The sequence below is a fragment of the Macaca thibetana genome, chromosome 13 (assembly GCF_024542745.1).
Source record: "Macaca thibetana thibetana isolate TM-01 chromosome 13, ASM2454274v1, whole genome shotgun sequence".
Lineage (NCBI taxonomy): Eukaryota > Metazoa > Chordata > Mammalia > Primates > Cercopithecidae > Macaca > Macaca thibetana.
The window spans coordinates 46,160,152-46,184,447 of record NC_065590.1 but is presented as its reverse complement, the minus strand read 5'-3'; the positions used below and the strand labels follow the sequence as shown (position 1 = coordinate 46,184,447).

General features: G+C 38.1%; 1 protein-coding gene and 1 pseudogene across 3 annotated transcripts in view; one reads left to right on the top strand and one right to left on the bottom strand.

The window, feature by feature from the left end:
- The window catches only part of LOC126934406 (non-POU domain-containing octamer-binding protein-like), a 139,038-nt pseudogene that overhangs the window by 82,009 nt on the left and 32,733 nt on the right, over positions 1-24,296 (bottom strand).
- Positions 1-24,296, top strand: part of REL (REL proto-oncogene, NF-kB subunit) — a 43,580-nt gene that overhangs the window by 1,874 nt on the left and 17,410 nt on the right. The window contains exons 1-4 of one of the 3 annotated variants that reach the window (XM_050753487.1): positions 4,482-4,844; positions 8,511-8,653; positions 11,781-11,929; positions 18,316-18,407. In XM_050753487.1, coding sequence (XP_050609444.1) covers positions 4,754-4,844; positions 8,511-8,653; positions 11,781-11,929; positions 18,316-18,407 — 475 coding nt within the window. In that variant the 5' untranslated portion in view covers positions 4,482-4,753. Of the gene's footprint in view, positions 1-4,481; positions 4,845-8,510; positions 8,654-11,780; positions 11,930-18,315; positions 18,408-24,296 lie in introns of those variants that run through there. The other 2 variants (XM_050753486.1, XM_050753488.1) reach the window with 2 other exon arrangements.

Below are 24,296 nucleotides of genomic sequence, written 5' to 3'. Positions count from 1 at the left end.
GTCTGTGGTTGTGAGAATACTAAGTGAAGTTTAAAATATTTCAGCTTTCCCTTTTCCCACTTAAGTGACACCAGACTTTCAGATAATCCTGTAAATTTGTGAATTCAAAGCATGTGTAGATTAGAAGTGCTAAGATGACTTCAAATGTTTTGTTAATTTATTGGTTATCAGAAAGATTTTGTTTGGAAGTAATGAAGAATGCCTAGCATTGTAAGTTAAGTTCAGCCTCTTGGCGATTTAATCAAACTTTATTGATGTATTGCATAAATGTAATACTTATAATTTTTTCAAATGAGAGAGGAAACAACCATTTCTGTATAGAGTATTGTTAAGACCCACAGGATTTTAAAATGTAATACAATTTAAATTTGTACATTGACACTGTATTTTGTGCTGTTGTGAGGAGGAAGGATTCCCTAAAAGTAAGGAGGAAATGTTTAAAGAAATAGAAAATTTTAAAGGTTTAGAAGTTGAAGGGTGATTAACTTTTTGTTTTTTTGGTCTTTTCTCAAGAGTTGCATTAAAATGGCACTATTTAAAATGTAACAAGTTATTTAAATTGTAATTCAGTTGTTAGAAAACTGCCAAGCCTGGAATTAAAAAAAAAAAAAAAAAAAAAATGTTTAAAGGAATCTGTGTACTTTTCCTTAATCTGTTATAAAGACCTTAGAGATAGAAAAAGATTCAGTAATGAAATTCTAAATTCCTATTCTGTTTTGAAACAGCAATTTAACCAGAAAAGTGACACACACAAAAAAAAAGAAAAAGAAATTGCTTAGTTTTTCGTTGTCTAGTTTAGATTCTCTTTGTAGTAAGGTAGTATTAAAACCTCAAAAAGTACTTTTATTCATTACAAAGCATTTAAGAGCATTTCTTCATTTCTCACCAGATGTCATATGTAAATAGGTATAAGTGTTGATTATGTGATAGCTATGATGTAAAAGTAACATAAATCATAATCTTACAAGCAAAATTTTGTGATTTAGAATGTAGTTTAAAATCATGTATATAATATGATTCTAAATTTTGTTTAGATAAGTTAGCACGTTAATTAGGATTTCACAGCTTGTATTAAGCTGCTTTTTGTTGCTTTTTTAAAAAAAATTACACCTTGATTACAGTCTTTTGACATAATAATAGACATAGTGAAGGAAAATGTTCCCAAACCCAACTAAGGTATGCATAGTAGGCAGTCGTTGCTTTTGTATATTTATTCTATTTTATTTAATATAAGTAAAATTAGATATTTTATGTCTGAATTTAAACCTTCTCATTGTTCCAGTAAAAAGAGCAAAATGTCTTTGTGTGGCATGTAGCTCTGTTAACTAATAATTAGTGCTGTCTTTGGTAAAATGTTTTAAAATTTAGATAATTTATTTTTATTCACATTTTTCGTTAGTATGGTTCTTCTATGTCACACAATAGAAAGTACTGGAATGAATTGTTTTTGTAAACCTCACTTCTTACCAACTATTTGTAGTGTGAATTTCAAGAGAACTGTTATTTTTCTCGATTAAAGAGGGGAAATGGAAGTAAGTAAAGATGCAACTTAATCTTTAATAACAGGGCTGCAAGTTAGGAATGGATAGCTACAGCTAATGACTTCTTTTTTTAAGTAAAAGGCCACACATGAGCATGAATGTTTCAGAAATGCAACACTTGAAAAAATAGAAATAACAGTGGTGTTAAATAATTAAGGTGACATATGATAGGCATAGATAAAGGGAATGAGTTAATGTAATAACTAGGGAGGAGCCAGACAATGAATCATAATTAGGAACATCTAGGTTATGCATTTTAAGGGACTCAGAGTTTCCTTTTGTTCCAACTTTCTCTCATCTGGGTTCTCTGAAAATGGTTTTGTTTGTAGGCACATGACCCAAATATTGCATGGGATAAAATTGTTTTTCTGAAATTCCTATTTATCTGGGCCTCCTCTATTTTTATTTTTAAAATAGAGGTGATTTGGTCTTGCCATTTGTTTTTAACTTTAATACCTGTATAATCTAGGACAGAATTTAAAATTTCTTTATTTTACCCTGGCACGTACAAGAGTTTTTTCAAGACTTACCTTTTTACCCCCCATGGTAACAGAATCCCTATTGCCAGAATCTTTTACAGTTTTTACCTTGTGGTGCATGAATCAGTTGAATACTCATCTGAAAATTTCCTTTCTTTGATTCTGAAGGCCCAGTTGAAAGTCAGCTGATGTATTGGAGTAATGAAGTCAGCCTCATATATTGGAATAGCCTTTGGCTGATGAGAGACCTGGTTTGAGGAAAAAAATAGTAGATCTTATTTTCTTTTTCTCCAAACTGAGTAGAGGTGATATTTGGAAAAAGGTACATTGTTAGCTCCATTGGCTCCTTTAGGTCTTAGGCAAAGTCTGTCACCCAGGACCTTTATGAGAGACATGCAGTCTAGTCAGCTATTCTCAACTATAGTGTTGACACACTGGCGTGACAATCATTTGTGTGATGTGTTGCAAGAGTTAAAATATTTGTGTTGTAAATTATTTACTTTTTAAATAAATGAGAGCATTTGAAGGCTATCGCTGTATTGTCATTTTTCTTGCTTGCATTTGAATAAGGTTCTTTTTTGAGTGGGAGAGAAAAACAAGTTACGAGTAGCCAGAATTGCTTTGCCCAGATTGCTTCTCTCAATATGTGCATTGTTGCTTTCACTTCATGTTTTAAGGCAATTATTCTTAATCAGGAGTGTGTTAGAATTTCTTGGAAGGCTTTTTCAGAAACATGTATCTGGGCTTTAAAAACTTTGAAGATTTCTTTTTCTTTTAAACATCTCAAGTGGGGTAAGGACATTCATGTTTTGAAAAAACTGCCTAAGTGATTCTGATGTTCATCCCCAGGATGAACTCTGTTCTAGGGATTTCTTTGGATCTAAATACTCATTTGGCTATACCAGGATGCATTATCTTCTTAAATTAAGTTGCATTTATTTTAGATTGCAGGTTATGTGCTGTATCAGTTATTACCTCCAGTTGCTTTTATGCTTGTTTTTTAAATTTGGCAGTGCCATATTAGCGTACCATTCATAATTCATTTTTCTTATAACCATATAATTTTCAACTTTAGTTTTATCATCTTTAAGTTGGGATAATAATTTCTATTGTTTTTCAAATGGAGATTAAAGTTAAGAGGATCAAATGAGAAATGTATATAAAAGGGTCTTTCAAAAGTGTTGTAATTACAATAATTAACTTTTTGTTCTATATACTTGATGCTGGTTGCTCATTCTAGCAATAAGATGTTAGTTAATGTGTCTATTTCTGATAATTTATGATCCATTTAAACATTTATTTCAATGTAATTTTTTATCTTAAAAACTCATACTTTATTAAATAGGCACTATGTTTTAAAATAGCACTCTTTCTTGCCTAAGTGCAAATAAAAACATAAATATATCTTACAAACATTTTGACTGTATTTCAGATATTATTCTGATGTATATTAGCCTTTTAAAATACTCTTCAGAATATAGGGGTCAGTCCCAACTTTGCATAGTATTGCTTAAAGAAAAATACAGTAATCAACTTGTTTAGAGCCAACTTTGGAGACGTTTTTGTGCTTTTCAAAACTGTGGCGATTTGAGGTTATCTTAATTAAGAGTACTTATTTTCCCTACAATTTCCTGATTTATATTTTACCCTCTTCCACTCCATAGATGACTACTTTTCAGCACATTTTATATTCAGGAAGAATGGCACTGCGCAAAGCACAGTACTGAGGAAGGAAATAACTGGTGCATTGTACTGATGCATTATATAAATGATTTATAGCTGGGAAGTTTTTTAAAAATCATAAACACAGATAAATCGAAATATGAATGAGTATGAGGAAATGCTGAGGTGTAGCAATCCTGGTACCTACAAAGCACTATTTTTTTTTTTCCCTTGGTAGTGGAATCTAATTAAAAAATCTGACTAATCACGTACATGATTATTTAACGTTTGAGTAACTTGTATAAACAAAATACCTTAAGATATTTTAGTCATTCATTCAATAGGTGTTTAATGAATATCTGTATACAAGGCACTGATGAGTAAAACACAATTTCTGCCTTCAAGTAGCTTGAAGAAATAAAACAAGTAGCTTTATCTCAAGAAGAAATAAGATGGTAAGTTTAATTTTAATTAAATAAGATGGTAAGTTTAATAAGATGGTAAGATGTAATTTTCCCTAAATTACAGTTATTTGGAATAATTACTATAAACAGAATACTATGGTAGTTTAAAGGAGGGGAGATTATTTCCAGCTGGGGGAATGTAGAGCATTACAATATACTCTGTTACTTGGTTGTAATACTCTACATTCCCCCAGCTTGTTAATTTTTACCAATTAAGAGCTTCTGCAATAAGAAAAATAAATTCCAAGGATTTTAAATACTCAATATTATATGATAACCAATATTTATGTAATTTTTACTATTTAAAAATATTTTATTTAATTTTTTCAACAACTACTTTTCTGTTCTTTTAATAGACATTTTAATAAACAATCTAAAGAAGTGTCTTGTAACCAATGAAGTTTTGTTTTGTTTTTGTTTTTGGTTTTGGTTTTTTTGAGATGGAGTCTCGCTCTGTCACCCAGGCTAGAGTACAATCGTGCAATCTTGGCTCACTGCAGCCTCTGCCTCTTGGATTCAAGCAATTCTACTGCCTCAGTCTCCTAAGTAGCTGGGATTACATGTGCCTGCCACTACATCCAGCTAATTTTTTGTATTTTTAGTAGAGATGGTGTTTCACCACGTTGACCAGGCTGGTCTGGAACTCCCGACCTCAAGTGATCCACCCACCTTGGCCTCCCAAAGTGCTGGGTTTACAGGTATGAGCCACCATGCCCAGCCTCAGTTAAATACTTGAATGCTCACTATGAACCTAGAATTTTAATTCATACTCTTCCCCTCCCAAAGTTAAACACTTATTAACGATGTCATTTTATTTTATTTTATTAGTATTATTTTTTTTTGTTGAGATGGAGTCTCACTCTGTTGCCCAGGCTGGAGTGCAGTGGCCGGATCTCAGGTCACTGCAAGCTCCACCTCCCGGGTTTACGCCATTCTCCTGCTTCAGCCTCCCAAGTAGCTGGGACTACAGGCGCCCACCACCTCGCCCGGCTAGTTTTTTGTATTTTTTTTAGTAGAGACGGGGTTTCACTGTGTTAGCCAGGATGGTCTCGATCTCCTGACCTCGTGATCCGCCTGTCTCGGCCTCCCAAAGTGCTGGGATTACAGTCTTGAGCCACCGTGCCCGGCCAACGATGTCATTTTATATCAGTTTCCCACCAAGACACCTTTAAATAAGTAGTGGGCGGGGATTTATTTGGCTTTTACTTCAGCCACATAAATTATTTAAAATGTCACTTAAAAAATAATGTTGATTTTAACAGTTTTAAAGAGGAAAATATACTCTTTCTTAAATACTCCTACAAGGATATATAAGGGTATGAAATATTTGAAATTGCGGCCAGGCGCAGTGGCTCACATCTGTAATCCCAGCACTTTGGGAGGCCGAAGTGGGCGGATTACGAGGTCAGGAGATCGAGACCACGGTGAAACCCTGTCTCTACTAAAATTACAAAAAACTAGCCAGGTATAGCTGGCGTGGTGGCGGGCGCCTGTAGTCCCAGCTACTCGGGAGGCTGAGGCAGGAGAATGGCGTGAACATGGGAGGCGGAGCTTGCAGTGAGGCGATATCACGCCACTGCACTCCAGCCTGGATGACAGAGCGAGACTAAGTCTCAAAAAAAAAAAAAAAAAAAAAAAAAAATTGAAATTGCAGTATGAATTTGAAATATTTGAAATATGCAAGGATAAAATTGTGAAATACTCATCTGCATATCTTATGTTTTTGAGTAAAACTGAAATAAGGATTATGTATGGGTTAAAGTCAGTTTTCTCTGGCTCTTCATCTTTTGAATAAACAAATAGGTAGTAGATTCAAGCACAGAGAGTTTGCACCATACAGAATAAAATTGAAAGTAATGGTAATACTTTATTCAGTAACCCAAAGTAGAAGCCATGGAACCATCAATGATTCTTTAATTTCTGAGCCATCAGTGATTTTTTAATTTCTCTTAACCCTAATGTTCAGGCACCAGGTGCTGTCAATTTTATCTTTTAAATAATCTTTCATTCCTTTTATCACTGCCATATATCAGACATACTGTCATCATTGCCCACATTATTATAGTGGTCTCTAAACTGATCACGTTGCTTTCTTTTTTCTGTCTGCTGTGACCAAAAATTTTTTTTTTTTTTTTGAGACAGAGTCTCGCTCTGTTGCCCAGGCTGGAGTGCAGCGGCCGATCTCGGCTGACTGCAACCTCTGCCTCCCGGGTTCACGCCATTCTCCTGCCTCAGCCTCCTGAGTAGCTGGGACTACAGGCATCCACCACCACGCCCGGCTAATTTTTTTTATATGTTTAGTAGAGACGGGGTTTCACCGTGTTAGCCAGGATGGTCTCGATCTCCTGACCTCGTGATCTACCCGCCTCGGCCTCCCAAAGTGCTGGGATTACAGGCGTGAGCCACTGTGCCCCGCTTAAAATTTTTACTCTAAAACGTAAATATGATCATGTGATTTGCCTGCATCAAATTATTCATTGATTTCATCACACATAAAATGAAATCCACATTGCCAAGTGTGCTCTGACTTTTAGTTCTCTTTCTAAGAGAGGAAGTGTATTCCACTTACAAACATTGGTGATTCTTAAATAAACCCTCCTCTGTGGACACATTGTTCCCCTTTCCCTAGAATACCTAACTTTTTCCTCTTTATTTCCCCCACTCTTTTGCTTCATTAACCGCTCTTTTTCCACTGACACAGTTGGGCGTTCCTGACTCTTCCGCTCTTATTTCCACAAAATTTTGTTAGTGCTTTCCTTCCTTCTGTAGTCTAATAATATGTGTTGTTCGCCTTGCTCTTCTGTAAGGTCCTTTAGAGTGACTGTTGTGATGCCACCATGGTATCACTAAATCATTGTTATCAAGAAAGCATCTGAAATAATAGACACCATTTATTGAACATATATGTATATATGACACTTGGTAAGAATTTAGCACGTATAATCTGTAATCTTCACAACAACCCAATGAGGTAGGTGCTATTATGATTATTCCTATTTTACAGAGGCGGAAACTAAGAGATTTTAGTTTTAATAACTTTTCTGTGGTCTTACTGTTAGGAAGTAGCTGGGGTAGGATTCCAGAGGCCTCTTCTTCATACTGTTCTGATAAGGCCCACTGTGTTACCATTTCTCAGGATTGCTTGCATTCTAACAGGAGAAGCCTTAGTCGGCACTAAACTGATTAAGGGACCCTTTTTTTTTTTTTAATGGAAAACATCTTCACACCCCTATTAACTCCCCTACTTGCAAGTACAGTTGAGTGTCTATTTACCTTTTCCCCCACAATTTGGATAATAAAAAATAGTAAAGTTACATATATTTTAAATAACTTTATTGACATATTGATATATAATTTATGTACAACAAACTGCACTTTTAAAGAATGCAATTTGATAATTTTTGACATACCTATACAACCTTGGAATCATCATCACAAGATAATTAACATGTCCATTGTCCCCCCTGCCTTTCCTATCCACCATATATTCTTGTTCTTAGGCAACCAGTGATCTGCTGTTGTTCATTGTATGTTACTTTACATATCCTAGAGTTTCATATAAATGGAGTCATGCAGTATGTGCTCTTCTGGTCTAACTTCTTTCACTCAGCATAATGATTTTGAGAGTCATCATGTTATTATATGTATCAGCAATTCATTCTGCAGATGCTTATTTTGAATTTTAGTTATTATAGAAAGTAAATAATTTTTTTTCTCTGTTGTATCTTTAGAAAAGGTTTACATGGGACTGGTGACACATTCTTTGAGCCTAAAGTCCCTCCTGGGGCTTGTTTTGATATACTATGTGTAAGTCCTTTAACATTTGAATGGAGATAGAAAAAACTTACATATGCTTCTGCAGGGATTTAAATGCATTTTCATTTTCAGTGAATGGTCTTTTCATTCAGTATTATGAATATGATGTAAAATCAAGCAGTTAAATACATTTAACTCACTTTAGGAGTGTAATATTTTACTTCTGAGTACTATCTTCTTTACCCTTCTTGGGGAATCTTGGGGGAAACCCTTCTGCTAGGTCTCACGTGGGAGGTGGATATCTCTGAAGTGGTTATCTCAGAAGTTCATATTGATGTTAGCTATAGATATTAAGCTATAAAGTGCTAACCAATCAATATGGTTTGAATGACTTGTTTTGACACTACATAGGGACTCAATCTGAATGGGAAAAAAAGGTGCCTCTCCCAGCCAATCTCCAAGATAACATTTCAACCTTGTTATTTAATGTTAGGAGGAAAAAAAAATCTTTATTTTAGTCTGCTGTTATGAAAAAACAGACGTGTTAAAATCCATTATTAATTGCTATATTAATCTCACTGACCTCCTCCTTTTAAAAAACTTTTCAGGTGCGTATAACCCGTATATAGAGATAATTGAACAACCCAGGCAGAGGGGAATGCGTTTTAGATACAAATGTGAAGGGCGATCAGCGGGCAGCATTCCAGGGGAGCACAGCACAGACAACAACCGAACATACCCTTCTATCCAGGTAATAGACCCTTCTTCTATGTCTATCTCGCTATTAGTTGCTTCATATATTAGCTGTAGCAATTATTTTAAAGGGACAGTTTCTTTTTTTTTTTTTTTTTTTTCTTTGAGACGGAGTCTCGCTCTGTCGGCCAGGCTGGAGTGCAGTGGCGCGATCTCGGCTCACTGCAAGCTCCGCCTCCCGGGTTCACGCCATTCTCCTGCCTCAGCCTCCCGAGTAGCTGGGACTACAGGCGCCCGCCACCACGCCCGGCTAATTTTTTTTTCTATTTTTAGTAGAGACGGGGTTTCACCGTGGTCTCCATCTCCTGACCTTGTGATCCGCCCGCCTCGGCCTCCCAAAGTGCTGGGATTACAGGCGTGAGCCACCGCGCCCGGCCTAAAGGGACAGTTTCTTAACAATCATCTCCACAGTTTTGTCTTTTTCTTTTTTCCTTTTTTCTTTTTCTTTTTCCTTTTCCTCATAATGTTTAGTCGCTCTACTTAGGTTAATACACAGCACCATATAGCTATCTGCAGTGGGGATAGTTGGCAGCTTTTGGATCATGTTCTTTTTCATGGAACACAAAGATAATAAGGAAAACCCATTCTCTACAGAGGTGGGTGATACTATTCTGTAGATTAAACATAGGTTTGATAACTCAATCATAATTCTTCTTGGCTAGTCTTAGGGCTAGAACATTTTTTTGTCCTTTTTCTTACCTTTGTTGCTTGTCTCTGATTCTCTGGGTCATTGACTGATTTGAAATACCACTTTATAAATGTAATTTTCTCACATTAGCATAAATTTTTAAAAGCTTTTGACTAAAAATGACTTTGGTAAACATACTAATAGTTATAAGATGTACTAAATTTATTTATTTATTTTTGAGATGGAGTTTCGTGCTTGTTGCCCAGGCTGGAGTGCAATGTCACAATCTTGGCTCACTGCAACCTCCACCTCCTGGGTTCAAGTGATTCTCCTGCCTCAGCCTACCGAGTAGCTGGGATTACAGGTGCCCACCACCACGCCCAGCTGATTTTTGTATTTTTTAGTAGAGGCAAGGTTTCACCATGTTGGCCAGGCTGATCTCGAACTCCTGACCTCAGGTGATCCACCCGTCTCGGCCTCCCAAAGTGTTGGGATTACAGGCATGAGCCACCGCGCACAGCCAAGATGTACTAAATTTATTTACTTATTATATATTTATTTTTTTTTTTTTGAGACGGAGTCTCACTCTTTTGCCCAGGCTGTAGTGCAGTGTCACAATCTCTGCTCACTGCAAGCTCCACCTCCCGGGTTCACGCCATTCTCCTGCCTCAGCCTCCCAAGTAGCTGGGACTACAGGTGCCCACCACCACTGGTGCCTGGCTAATTTTTTTGCATTTTCAGTAGAAATGGGGTTTCACCATGTTAGCCAGGATAGGATGGTCTTGATCTCCTGACCTCGTGATCCACCCACCTCAGCCTCCCAAAGTGCTGGGATTACAGGTGTGAGCCACCACGCCCGGCCTATTTTTTATTTTTTTGAGACAGAGTTTCACTCTGTCGCCCAGGCTGGAGGGCAATGGCATGATCTTGGCTCACTGCAACCTCTGCCTCCCAGGTTCAAGTGATTCTCCTGTCTCAGCCTTATGAGTAGCTGGGACTACAGGCGTGTGCCACCACACCCAGCTAATTTTTGTATTTTTAGTAGAGACGGGGTTTCACCGTGTTAGCCAGGATGGTCTCAATCTCCTGACCTCATGATCCGCTCGCCTCGGTCTCCCAAAGTGCTGGGATTACAGGCGTGAGCCACTGCACCCAGCCCAATGTACTAAATTTATATTTTCTATTTGTAAACTGTTTTTCATTTGAGTTTCAGTGAAGGGTTTATCCTTTAAATGCCAATTAAAAACTTGAATGGTAAAGTAGATTTTGAAAAGTGTTACTTTTTTTTTTATTTGAAAAGTGTTACTTTTATCAACAGATCTTAATTCATTGTTTTATAACTAGATTATTTACAAAGTCTATTCTGTTGATGAACTTAAAGGGAATTGCTAAGTTATAGAATAAATCAGTGGCAAAATTATATATTGAATTCCAGATTTCTATTTTTATCACATTTTTGGCAGTAGTATGGATTTGGGTTATCTAAGTCTTTTAAATGTTAAAATGGGTGAGATGCTAATAAAAAGGAACTAAGGAAATACTCTTTGGCCAGTTTTTTGAGTCATTTTTAAAGTTTTCTTCATAATTCATCTTATCCTATGCATCTCTAAAATATTTCTAAGATCTGTATTTTTACTATTCCAGTAGGTCCTAAACACTTTACAGCTTGAGTTGTGTATTTGCCTACTTATAGTCTTGAGCAATTACCTTTACTTTCATACAGAAAGAAATGTAATACTTCCTGGTTACTTTCAAATTCTAATTCAAAATTATGGATTTTAGTTTCCTCTACCTCGTAAGCTAGCCATTCTTACTTTACCTTGCTCCTTTGTGGTATGCTGGTTTTTATATTCCCCGCTTTGTTCTTGCAAATTTACTAGCTTTCAAACTAAGCATTATTTCCTGTCCTCATTCCTCTTCCATGTTAAACTCTCCTTTTTACTCTGTGTTCTAAGATGTACTTTCTATGTGAAATTTGATGTTGTTAAACTCAATTTGATTTATTGCCTGTTCTAGAGTGTGGTTGGGGTATGCCTACTGAAAAAATATTTTTGTGAAGTGAAATGTCACATATTAAGTAAAATGATCATATTTATGTGCTATCCTTTCCAATATGGCTTAAATATATATTCAAAGAATGTTTATGGTATGACAGTACATTTAAGAGCTGGGCATTTAGTGACTTAACATCTGTTTTCTCATGTTCTATGATAAAATTTGGGTAGAGTTTTACTTGTTTTAAAAGGAAAATTAAGCAGAGTCAAATGATATGACCAAATGAAATTAGGGCAGAAAATATGTCAAGAAGCTGAGAGGTAAGTTCTTCTATACTGGTATTCTCTGGAAAGTTTCATCTAAAGTGCAGTTGTTTGTCAGTTGGACTTTATTTATTTAGTGCCAATTACATTATAATTAATGTAAATTGAACTCTCATTTAGTAGATCAGTTTCTAATGCGATCTATTTGGATCATATATTTAATTTCCCCCTTTTTTCAGATTATGAACTATTATGGAAAAGGAAAAGTGAGAATTACATTAGTAACAAAGAATGACCCATATAAACCTCATCCTCATGATTTAGTGGGAAAAGACTGCAGAGACGGCTACTATGAAGCGGAATTTGGACAAGAACGCAGACCTTTGTTGTAAGTACACAGCTACAGACATCTTCAGAAATAAGATGAGACATAGGACGTTCTGTTTCTTCTCCATGACAGTCTGTTACTTTTTAGCAGAATAATTTTCTCATTCTACTTCTATTTACTATATTTTACACTTATATTTTTACTATTTGCATTAGAACTACCCTTTCATTCTTCATTAGTAGACACATCTTATGATGGTTAGCAGGAAGACATTTTTATTGTTATTAAAAGTAAACGTAAACTTACTGTATACCGTGATTTCCTTTCTTGGGGTGGACAGTTTTTGAAATAATTTTTCACTCTTTTTTTTTTTTCCAAGACGGAGTTTTGCTCTTGTTGCCTAGGCTAGAGTGCAGTGGCACAATCTTGGCTCACTGCAACCTCCACCTCCTGGGTTCAAGCGATTCTCCTGCCTCAGCCTCCCGAGTAGCTGGGATTACAGGCATGCGCCACCACGCCTGGCTAATTTTTTTTGTATTTTTATTAGAGATGGGGTTTCTGCATGTTGGTCAGGCTGGTCTCGAACTCCCAACCTCAGATGATCTGCCTGCCTCTGCCTCCCAAAGTGTTGGGATTACAGGCGTGGGCCACTGCGCCCGGCCTCTGTCTTTTCATTTATAGTTAACTTATTATTTTGAGACAGGGTCTCCCTCTGTTACCCAGGCTGGAGTGCAGTGGCATGATCTCGGCCCATTGCATCCTTCACCTCCAGACTCAAGCCATCTTCAGCCTCAGCCTCCTGAGTAGCTGGGACTATAGGCATGCACCACCATGCCCGGCTAATTTTTGTATTTTTTGTAGAGATTGGGTTTTGCTGTGTTGCCCAGGGTGGTCTTGAACTCCTAGACTCAAGCAGTCTTCCCGCTTTGGCCTCCCAAAGTGCTTGGGATTACAGATGTGAGCCATTGTGCCACGCCCATTTACAGTTAACATAAAAATGCCTGGATGTGAGAAAAATCAACTGGAAAACTCTAGAGTTATTATTTAGAAAATGGCAGGTTATAGAATTAACATATAACAATAGTTCTAAGAGAAAAATAATCATGTAATATTTCATGATAGTGAGGCTACCAGAAGATGGGCCCATTCATCATGTTAGAATGTAAATTAATAAAGTCGTCTGGTAGGCAATTTAACTGCATAACAAAAGCCCGAAAAATATGAATGCCTCTTGAGCCAGCCATTCCACTTCTAGGAGTTTAGCCTCAGAAAATAATTACATGTACTCAGACATTATGCTCTAATGCTGTTCATTGCAGTTCTCTTTTTAATGGCAAAAAGCTAGAAGCAATTCAAATAGTAAGCAAAGGGGATTAATTAAATAAACTGATACATTCATGCAATGTACTCCTGTACAGCCTTAAAAATCATATTGCCAGTATGTCTATTGGTATGTAAAGATAGTCACAATATATTAGATAAATAGGTTTTCTGTTTTTTTGTTTTTTTGTTTTTGTGTTTGAGACAGAGTCTTTGTTGCCCAGGCTGCAGTGCAGTGGTGTGATTTTGGCTCACTGCAGCCTCCACCTCCCTGGTTCAAGCGATTCTCCTGCCTGAGCCTCCCATGTTAGCTGGTATTACAGGCATGTGCCACCACGCCCAGCTAATTTTTTGGTATTTTTATTAGAGACAGGGTTTCACCATGTTGACTGGGCTGGTCTCGAATTCCTGACCTCAGGTGATCCACCTGCCTCAGCCTCCCAAAGTACTGGGATTACAAGCATGAGCCACGTCACCTGGCCAGATAAATAGGTTTTAAAACGATATGTAAAGAATAATCCTATTTTCGTTTAAGATAAATTTATACATATATATGAAGTATATATGTTAATACTAAGGTATTAGTAGTTGTCTGGGTGGGTAAGATTGTAGGGTTTTATGTTTTTCTTTTAACTTATATTTTATAATTCATTTTTGTAATGAACATGTATTGGCTTTTGGGGAAAAATGAACTAATTACAACAGAAAAGAGGTTAATAATCTCTACATATATTAGTAATAACCATTTAGAAAAAAATGCTTTAAATGCTCCTCTTACAATAACACAAAATATCTAGTATTATACACACTTGGCAAATATTTGTCTATATTACTTGACCTCCCAACAACATTTTACACTGTGATCACTCTTTACCTGAAATATTTTTATTCCTTATCTTCTGTGAAAACAAACTTCTGTTTTACTTCCTGCTTTTCTGGCTGTTCTTTCTTAGTTACAGGCAGTTACATTTTCGGATCACCTTACTTACTGTCCTAATAATGCTCTTTATGGCTGTTCCATCCCTCTCCCCAATTCAGGATCCCATTAAGGATTACACACTATAGGTAGCATTATATTTAACATGAATAACATGAATAATATTTTCATGTTAACATTAAACATTTTGGGCAAGAAATCTATAGAAGTGATGCAGTATAATTCTCAAAATATTCCTTCAGTTTTTTACATTATTAGCAATATTATCTTGGCATTCTATTATAAAGAAGAACTTTCCCTTCCTCTCTTTCTCCATTTAAAAAGTATCACTGTAAACTCATGCATTCTTGTATTTAATGTATTATAGTTATTGTTATTCTTTTGATTTTCAAATTGACCCAGATTTGATTAATGCAAGCCTCTTCAAACTGTCTCCTGTGTTTTTTTGATATGTCTTCATCTTTCTTTGAGCACTTTTTTACTTTCTGACAAAACAAAATGTTCAAGACTTGTGCTTTTCTTTTTTGAGACAGAGCCTCGCTCTGTTGCCCAGGCTGGAGTGCAGTGGTGCGATCTCGCCTCACTGCAACCTCCCCTTTCCGAGTTCATGTGATTTTTGTGCCTTGGCCTCCCAAGTAGCTGGGATTACCAGCGTGCACCACCATACCCAGGTAATTTTTGTATTTTTAGTAGATACAGGGTTTCATTACGTTGGCCAGGCTTGTCTCAAACTCCTGACCTCAATGATCCTCCTGCCTCAGCCTCCCAAAATGCTGGGATTACAGACATGAGCCACCATGCCTGGCCATCTTGTGCTTTGTTTGCCCAGCCATGAAGCTATCAGCTTTTTCCAGAGATTCTTGGTTCCTTTTGGTGGGGAATGGTATTTAGTCTGATTGCCTTCTCAACATATTCCCTTTAATGTCTCAAAAGTACCTTAAGTAGCCAGGCACAGTGCCCAATGCTTGTAGTTACAGCTACTTAGGAGGCTGAAGCAGGAGGATTGCTTGAGCCCAGGAGTTTGAGTCCAGCCTGGGCAACATAGCGAGATCTTATCTCTTTAAAAAAAAAAAAAAAAAAAGCACTTCAAATAGAATATGCCCCAAACCATGATTTTACTGTGATCATCTCTCTTTCCCCTCATAATTGGTCTTGTTCCAATGTGCCATGTGTTAGTGATTGCTATGAAAGGCCTATAGGTGTCATCTCTGGCATTCCTCATCCAGGTGTACACGTTGAATCTACTAACAATTACTTTCTCAAGCGGTTCTGAATCTATCCACTTCACTCAGTGAAATTCATCACTGTCGTACTACCACTATAGTCTAAACCGGGGCTGCTGGAATAATCTGACTGGTCTTGCATCAACCATTTTGTACCTTTTCCAAACCTTCTATCTTTCCTCACTTTAGCCAGAGTGATCTTATGGAATTCCACATACAAATGGAATTGTCTCTCCCTTGCTTAAAACATTTTAACGGGTTTGTTTGGCTCTTGGAATAAAGACAGCATTCCTTCTATATCCTGTAAGGCCCACATGACCCACCTGTATTTCTAGCCTCCAATTAACTCTACTTTCCTTAATTTTTACACTCCACTCACAAAGCCTTCCTTTAGTTTCCTCTGTTTCCTCCTCCAGTGCTCTTCTATAGGGGTCTTTGTGTGACCTGTTCCTTTTGCCTGGAAGTCTCTTCTGTTCCATCATAGGCTCCCATAACATCATGTATACTTCCTTCATAAAACTTGTTATGATTGCAGTTTAGCATTTGTGTATGTGTGATTATTTAATGTATATCTGCTTCACTAGACCAGAGACTACCAGACTTTTTCTGTAAAGTACTAGATAGTAAATATTTGGGGTTTTACAAGCTGTATGGTCTCTGTTGCTCAGCTGTGCTGTTGTAGCATGAAAGCGGCCATAGATAATATGTAAACATCAGTTTGGCTGTGTTCCAGTAAAACTTTATGTGCAAAGACAGACAAGATGCTGGATTTGGTCGATGAGTTAGTTTGCCAACCTTTCCACTAGACTGTAAGCTTCTTGAGGAAAGGGATTGTATATCCCCATTACTTTGCAGAGTTTTTGGTATATAGTACGAACCCCAAAACTTGTTGAATGTCTGTGAATGAATGAATGAATAATTGATTCAATCTCTTGATCCTTCATTTCAGAATTTCAAAAATTACCACCACCTCTAATATTCTGTGACTAGCAGTCAAATATGAGATTATCCAGATGAAACAAAATGAAGTAATATAAATATATTAATATGAAGAATTCTGTAAAATCTTTTGCCAAAGAAAAAGAATCAAACCAAGAATCTTTCAAAGAAGTGGAATACTTTTCAGGAAGAGGATTATAGTTCCTAGATTTCAAGAAGGATTAAGAATTCAAGCTTTAGCCGACCAAGCATAGTGGCTCATCCCTATAATCTTAGCACTTTGGGAGGCTGAGGCAGGCAGATGCTTGAGTCCAGGAGCTTGAGACCAGCCTGGGCAACATGGTGAAACCCTTACTCTAGAAAAATATAAAAATTAGCTGGGTAGAGTGTCATGTACCTGTAGTCCAGCTACTCAGGAGACTGAGGTGGGAGGATCACCTGAGCCTGGGAGGTGGAGGTTGCAGTGAGCTGTTATGGTGCCACTGCACTCCAGCCTGGGTGGCCGAGTGAGATCATCTCAAAAAAAAATTTTTTTTTTTAAGATTTATTTTTGTAGTTATTGGAGGCAGAGGAAGGAAATGTAAGATATTTTAGGTGCTAGCAAAATTGTAAGTGTGTTGAATGTGAAGAGCATGAACATAAGACAGCATGAGCATGGAGACAGGCAGACAAAGTAGCCTCTAGTTGCAAGTGTCATGTGAAGTTTGAACAATAGTAATGTTATTTTAATTGAGTTTTGCTTCCTTATTCACACCCACCCAATTTTACTGATGTCATGGTTTTTCCATGTGGGAACAAGTATGACTGATGGTGGTGGGGGAGTTCCCCCCACCATCATCTATGCTACACATATGCAAATTAGTAATATTTGTAGCTATCGGGAAGTTTTTCATAAATGACATTTTGAAACTTGTTAAATATTATTGTTAGCATTAAAATTCTTTCTAATAAAAAAATTTTAGTAATTTTTTGTGATGAATGGCTATAACTTTATATGGCACAAAACATATTCTACTGCTAGTAACAGTGAATTCAGGGCTCAAAAAGCAAATCTCCGTGGAGCTAGGCAAACAGCATAAAAGAGTGGTGTCAAGTGTAGGAGGACTAACAGGCACTGTAGCAAACTGAAGAGCCCTGCATAAATGGGGTTCAGTCCCTAGCCTGTTGTTTCTGTGCCAACCTAGTATTGCCAGGTCTTTAACATGTACAAGAGAAGCCAGAAATCCAGATGTTCATATGCAATTACCCGATTTCTAAATGTAGATAATCTGTGCAGATTTTTAAAAATACAGGCAACACTTTTGTGGACCTAGCAAAACATAGGTGTGAGCTCCAACCTGTGAACATCTTTTTACAGCTTTTGCTTTGTGTTATCAAACATACAGACTTTATTGATTTGATTCCAAATTTGGGAGGTAAATTTTACCATTTGGTATTGCTTTACTGTTAATCTATATTTTGGTATGTTTGACATAGGCATATTAGTAAGATGTAATTGTAAAACACTGTATGTTAAAATGATATTTATCATTTTAACAGTTCTTAGAAGTACAACCCCACTTCCTTTGTTTTTTTTTTTGAGACGGAGTTTTGCTCTTGCTTCCCAGGCTGGAGCGCAATGGTATGATCTCGGCTCACTGCAACCTCTGCCTCCCGGGCTCAAGCGATTCTCCTGCCTCAGCCTCCCGAGTAGCTGAGATTACAAGCATGCACCGCTATGCCCGGCTAATTTTGTATTTTTACTAGAGATGGGGTTTCTCCATGTTGGTCAGGCTGGTCTCGAACTCCCGACCTCAGGTGATCCACCCACCTTGGCCTCCCAAAGTGCTGGGATTATAGGCATGCCACGCACCCAGCCATATAACCCCACTTCTTACTCTCTGATCTTTATTAAGGGCAATTGGAAGCACATTCATGCTTTGGTATGTCCAGATGACAGCATGATAACTTCAGTATTGCTATGTTTGCTTTTTGCAGTATTCCATGTGTTTATAATGCAGTTTTGAATATTGTTTTTTTCCTCCTAGTTTCCAAAATCTGGGTATTCGATGTGTGAAGAAAAAAGAAGTAAAAGAAGCTATTATTTCAAGAATAAAGGCAGGAATCAATCCATTCAATGGTAAGTATGTTTGATAAAATCATTCCTCTTTATTTGGGTGTTGATTTCTATTTATTTTTTCTTCCCCCCCCACCCCCGGCCTTTTTTTTTTTTTTTTTTTTTTTGAGACGGAATTTTGCTCTTGTCACCAGGCTGGAGCGCAATGGCACAATCTCAGCTCACTGCAACCTCCATCTCCCAGGTTCAAGCGATTCTCCTGCCTCAGCCTCCGAAGTAGCTGGGATTACAGGCGCCCACCATCACACCCAGCTAATTTTTGTATTTTAAGTAGAGATGGGGTTTCACCATGTTAGCCAGGCTGGTCTCGAACACCTGACATCAGGTGATCTACCTGCTTCGGCATCCCAAAGTGCTGGGATTACAGGCGTGAGCCATCGTGCCCAGCTCTTTATATCTTGAACCTGTGTTTTAAGTTCTGTGTTTACTTTTCTACTTGTTGACTTATACCTGTATCTGAGGAATGAAGTATACTATTTAAAATAGTTTCTTCACAGTTGTTGAAAAAAAATCTTACGCACACTGAGGTTTTTGGTATTGTTGGAGAGTATCACTGTTTTATATAATAAAACTTCAAAATGTTGTGATCCTTTCTGAATGTGGCCATCCTTATGCCACTTCCAGCTGACAACATACTCTCCCCCTTTTGAATGTTAAATAGGCACTGTGTTTATAAGGTATTGGGGTGCATTTAGCTCAAGGGTATATTCGCCAGTAAGATTTAATCCCAATGTGGAAGAAGAAGCATAGAGATAATAGATATCACACAAAGTATTTTCATAGCATATTTGTGTATATGTTTATCTACTGTTTAGTGAATTTTATTGAGGATAGCATTTATTAAGTATTTATACTTACAGTACTATCTGCCTTGTGCTATAGGTATAAATACTTAATACTTCCTGTTACTTGTAAGCTGTCTGTATTGTTTGAGTAGGTAAGTACTACCACAGTAGATGCTGGCATCCTATACTTAGAGTAGCCTCCATTCTGAAGTCTTCTGCAGCTACTTAAATATGCAGAAGTCAGGAATTAATTGACTATAATGTTTTCAAAGAATATATTTCTTGGTCATATTTAAGACATCCTTATACTGGTGGTTTGTATTTTTCCTGGATGTATAAAAATAATTTAAGAGCTATGTTGATAATTTAAGGAATATATTCACAGATAATTACTGTTTTATGAGCCATAAGATCTGCATCTCTTTTCTCTAGGTTTTATTTTTCATACTATTTAGTATAAAGCTGAAAGCAAAAGTCCCCTTCTTCCCTTCCAGCCTTAGCAGGGGAGACTGCTATTAAGTTTGACGTATATTTTTCTAGAATTTTCTTTATACATATTTAGTTATATGTAGAAATATATATTTTATATAAAAGGAATCATGCCATATATCCTATTCTACTCCTTCATTTTTTTTCCACTCAGGAATATACCTTAAACTTTCCGTGTCAGTACTTACAAATCTTTTTATTTTTTTTTAACAGAGTATTTTATTGTTTGGGTAGAACATAACTTGTTTATTTAGTCATCTTTTTTATTTTTTTTCTTTTGAGGTAGTCTTGTTCTGTTACCCAGGATGGAGTGCAGTGATGTGATCACAGATCACTGCAGCGTTGACATCCTGGGCTCAAGCGATCATCCCACCTCACCTCCTGAGTAGTTGGCGCACCACCATGCCCAGCTAGTTTTTGTATTTTTTGTAGAGACAGGGTCTCGCCATGTTTCCCAGGCTGGTCTCAGAACTTCTGAGCTCAGCAATCCACTTGCCTCGGCCTCCTGAAGTGCTGGGATTACAGGCATGAGCCTCTGCACCTGGTCTATTTAGTCTTCTATTAATGAACATTTATGTTGTTTTCATTTTGTTTTAAAAGCTCCACTGAACATACACTTTGAGCTCTTGTGTGATTATTTCCCTAGGATAAATTTTTGGAAATGGAAAATTTCTGGGTCAAGAGTATGCTCATTGAAAATTGTGAATCATTGCCAAATTAATAGGCCAGACTTTTAAATTAAAGAGGCAGATAAGTGTAAATGCAATATAAAACAAGGAAATTATAAGTGATAGCTGTCATTTATTAAGCACTTGTTGTATGTCAGGGAGTAAACGTTAGTGCTTTATGTACACTATTTAATCGTTGGAACAATTCTGCTTTACGGAAGAGAATACCAAGGCTTTTGTTAGTTAACTGTCCCAAATCATGCTGCAAATATAAGTGGCAGACCTGGGATTCATATACAGGTTCCTTGACTCCAGTGATAAAGGGTTAAAAAGGAAGATGCTGTCTGTGGAGTTTCTTTTTCTTAGTTTTGGCAGTTCAGAATCAGGCATTTTTTTGAGATGCCTGGGCTGGAGTGCAGTGATGTGATCACAGCTCACTGCAGCCTTGATCTCCCAGGCTCAGGTGATTCTCCCACCTCAGCTTCCCAAGTAGCTGGGACTACAGGTGTGCATCACCATGCCCAGCTAATTTTTTTTTTTTTTTGAGACAGAGTCTCACCCTGTCACCCAGGCTGGAGTGCAGTGTCACAGTCTCGGCTCGCTGCAACCCCCACCTCCTGGATTCAAGCAATTCTCGTGCCTCAGCCTCTCGAGTAGCTGGAATTATAGACGTGTACTATACCTGGCTAATTTTTGTATTTTTAGTAGACACAGGGTTTCACCATGTCGGCCAGCCTGGTCTTGAACTCCCGACCTCAAGTGATCCTCCTGCCTTGGCCTTCAAAAGTGTTGGGATTACAGGTGTTACCACCACGCCCAGCAAGAGTTTTTATATTTTTTGTAGAGATGGGTTTTGCCATATTCCCCAGGCTGGTTTCAGACTCCTGGGCTCCAGTGATCCACCTGTCTCTGCCTCGCAAAGTGCTGGGATTACAGGTGTGAGCCACTGAGCCCGACTCAGGCATGATAATTAATAGTGAATACTCATAATGGCACTTAAAATAGTTCTTGGTAGATAGTAAGTGCTTTATTTTATTTCATTTAATGTTTATAACAACCTACGAAATAGGTACTATTATTAACTCAATTTTATAAATAAGAAAATGGAAGCATAGAAAAGTTAACTCAGGCCTGTAATCCCAGCACTTTGGGAGGCCAAGGAGGGTGGATCACGAGATCAGGAGTTCGAGACCAGCCTGACCAACGTGGTGAAACCTCATCTCTACTAAAAATACAAAAAATTAGCTGGATGTGGTGGCATGCACCTGTAGTCCCAGCTACTTGGGAGGCTAAGGCAGGAGAATTGCTTGAACCCAGGAGGTGGAGGTTGCAGTGAGCCGAGATTGCGCCACTGCACTCCAGCCTGGGCAACAGAACGATACTTTGTCTCAATTTAAAAAAAAAAAAAAAGATTAGCCGGGCGTGGTAGCGCACATCTGTAATCCCAGCTACTCAGGAGGCTGAGGCAGAAGAATTGCTTGAATCCGGGAGGCGGAGGTTGTGGTGAGCTGAGATCGTGCCATTGAACTCTAACCTGGGCAACAAGAGTGAAAGTCCGTCTCCAAAAAAAAAAAAATTGATTATTAAAAAAAAAAAATAAGTAGGCCAGGCACGGTGGCTTACACCTATAATCCCAGCACTTTGGGAGGCCAAGGGGGAGAGGATTGCTTGAGCCCAGTAGTTTGAGACCAGCCTACGCAATACGGTGAAACCCCATCTCTACAAAAGAAATGTTTTAATTAACCAGATGCAGTGTCACACAGCTGTGGTCTTAGCTACTCAGGAGGCCGAGGTAGGAAAACTGCTTCAGCCTGGGAGGTCAAGCCTGCAGTGAACGGGGTTCTCACTATTGCACTTCAGCCTGGGCGACAGAACGAGACCCCGTCTCTAAGCAAAGAAAAGGAAAGTAATTTGTTCAAGGTTATATAGCTGATGAGTGGTAGCGCCAGGATTTGAACACAGGGAGCCTGGCTCTAAGGTCATGCTTTTAACAGCTCTACCATGCTGCCTGAATGAATATTGATTTGGGGAAGGAACAATTCTGCCAGTTAATCCTTCCCACTATTTACGTTTTCTGTTGTTGTTTACTTGTTTTTAAAACATTCATTCCTTCCCGAGCACTTCAGTGGTTCTCAATTTGAATGTGCATAGGAATATCTGAGTACTTGTTAAAAATGTAGATTTCAGGCCTCACTTCCACTAATTTGATGGGGCTGGTATGGGTCCTGGGAATCTGCATTTTAAAAAACATTTTTAAAATAATAACTTATCTGAGTCACATGGCACCAAAGTGTGTTAGCAGCCAGAAGTATCTGTTCAGGTCTGCAGCAGCCCCAATTCTTGCCTCCTCAGGAGACAGAAGGAGAGACTGAGACAAGCTTTAGAGCAGGAGTGAAAGTTTATTAAAAAGCTTTAGAGCAGGAAGGAAAGGAAGAAAAGTACACTTGGAAGAGGGCCAAGCAGGTGACTTGAAAGACAGGTGTGCTGGGAATCTGCATTTTAACAAACATCTAGATCAGTATTTCTTAACTCTTTGACTGTGACCCACAGTAAGAAATAGATTTTATTTTTCAGCTCAATATATATACATACACCACACCCTTAGGACAACGATACCCTGTGTATTAGTCCGTTTTCACTCTGCTGATAAAGACGTACCTGAGAATGGGAAGAAAAAGAAGTTTAATTGGACTTACAGTTTCCACATGGCTGGGGAGGCCTCAGTATCATGGCAGGAGGTGAAAGGCACTTCTTACATGGCGGCAGCAAGAGAAAATGAGGAAAATGCAAAAGCAGAAACCCCTGATAAAACCATCATATCTTGTGAGACTTATTCACTACCACGAGAGCAGTATGGGGGAACCACCCTGATGATTCAGATTATCTCCCACTGGGTCCCTCCCACAACGCATGAGAGTTATGGGAGTACAATTCAAGATGAGATTTGGGTGGAGACACAGAGCCAAACCATATCACCCTACTACATGCAGTGTTCTCTATTCTATTCTATACCTTTCCTTTCTCTTCTTTTTCTTTCTCTCTTGCTTTGTTAGTGCTTACCTAGCCCACTAAATTAATTTTACAGTCAGTGGTTCCCAAACTACAATTTGAAAATCTCTATCTCAGATGATTCTGATGCAAGTGATCCAGAGTCTACTTTGAGGAACTTTGATCTGATCTACATGCTGAATTCAGCTTGTCAAGTATGGCATTTAAAGCCTTTCATAATCTGGAAGCCTTGCTTTCCATTCTGTCTTTGATTCTGTACCTCAGCTTCCTACCCCACCTTCCTCTACCACTGAGTGCACACATGCACGTAACTTGTTTCTGCCATTCTGAACTATCTGCACCGTTAGAAGAGCCATGTTCTTTCTTACCTCTGTGCTTTTATACGTGCAGTTCCTTTGCATGAAATACCCTGATCTGCCTGGTGAATTTTTCTTACTCATCCTCCAAGTTTAAGGATCACATCCTCTTTAAAGCCTTCCCTGACCTTTACTCTGTTTTACCAAAGTACCTGTATATATATATACAATCTTGGCTCACCGCAACCTCTGTCTCCCAGGTTCAAGTGATTCTCCTGCCTCAGCCTCCTGAGTAGCTGGGATTACAGGTGCGCACCACCACACCCGGCTAATTTTTTTTTTATTTTTAGTAGAGACGGGGTTTCACCATGGCCAGACTGGTCTTGAACTCCTGACCTCAGGTGATCTGCCCACCTCGGCCTCCCACCGTGCTGGGATTACAGGCATGAGCCACCGTGCCTGGCCAGTACCTGTATATATTTCTTTCTTTTTTTCTTTTTTCTTTTTTAAGATGGAGTCTTTGCCCAGGCTGGAGTACAGTGGCGAGATCTAGGTTCACTGCAAGCTCCACCTCCCAGGTTCATGCCATTCTCCTGCCTCAGCCTCCTGAGTTGCTGGGACTACAGGTGCCTGCCAGCACACCCG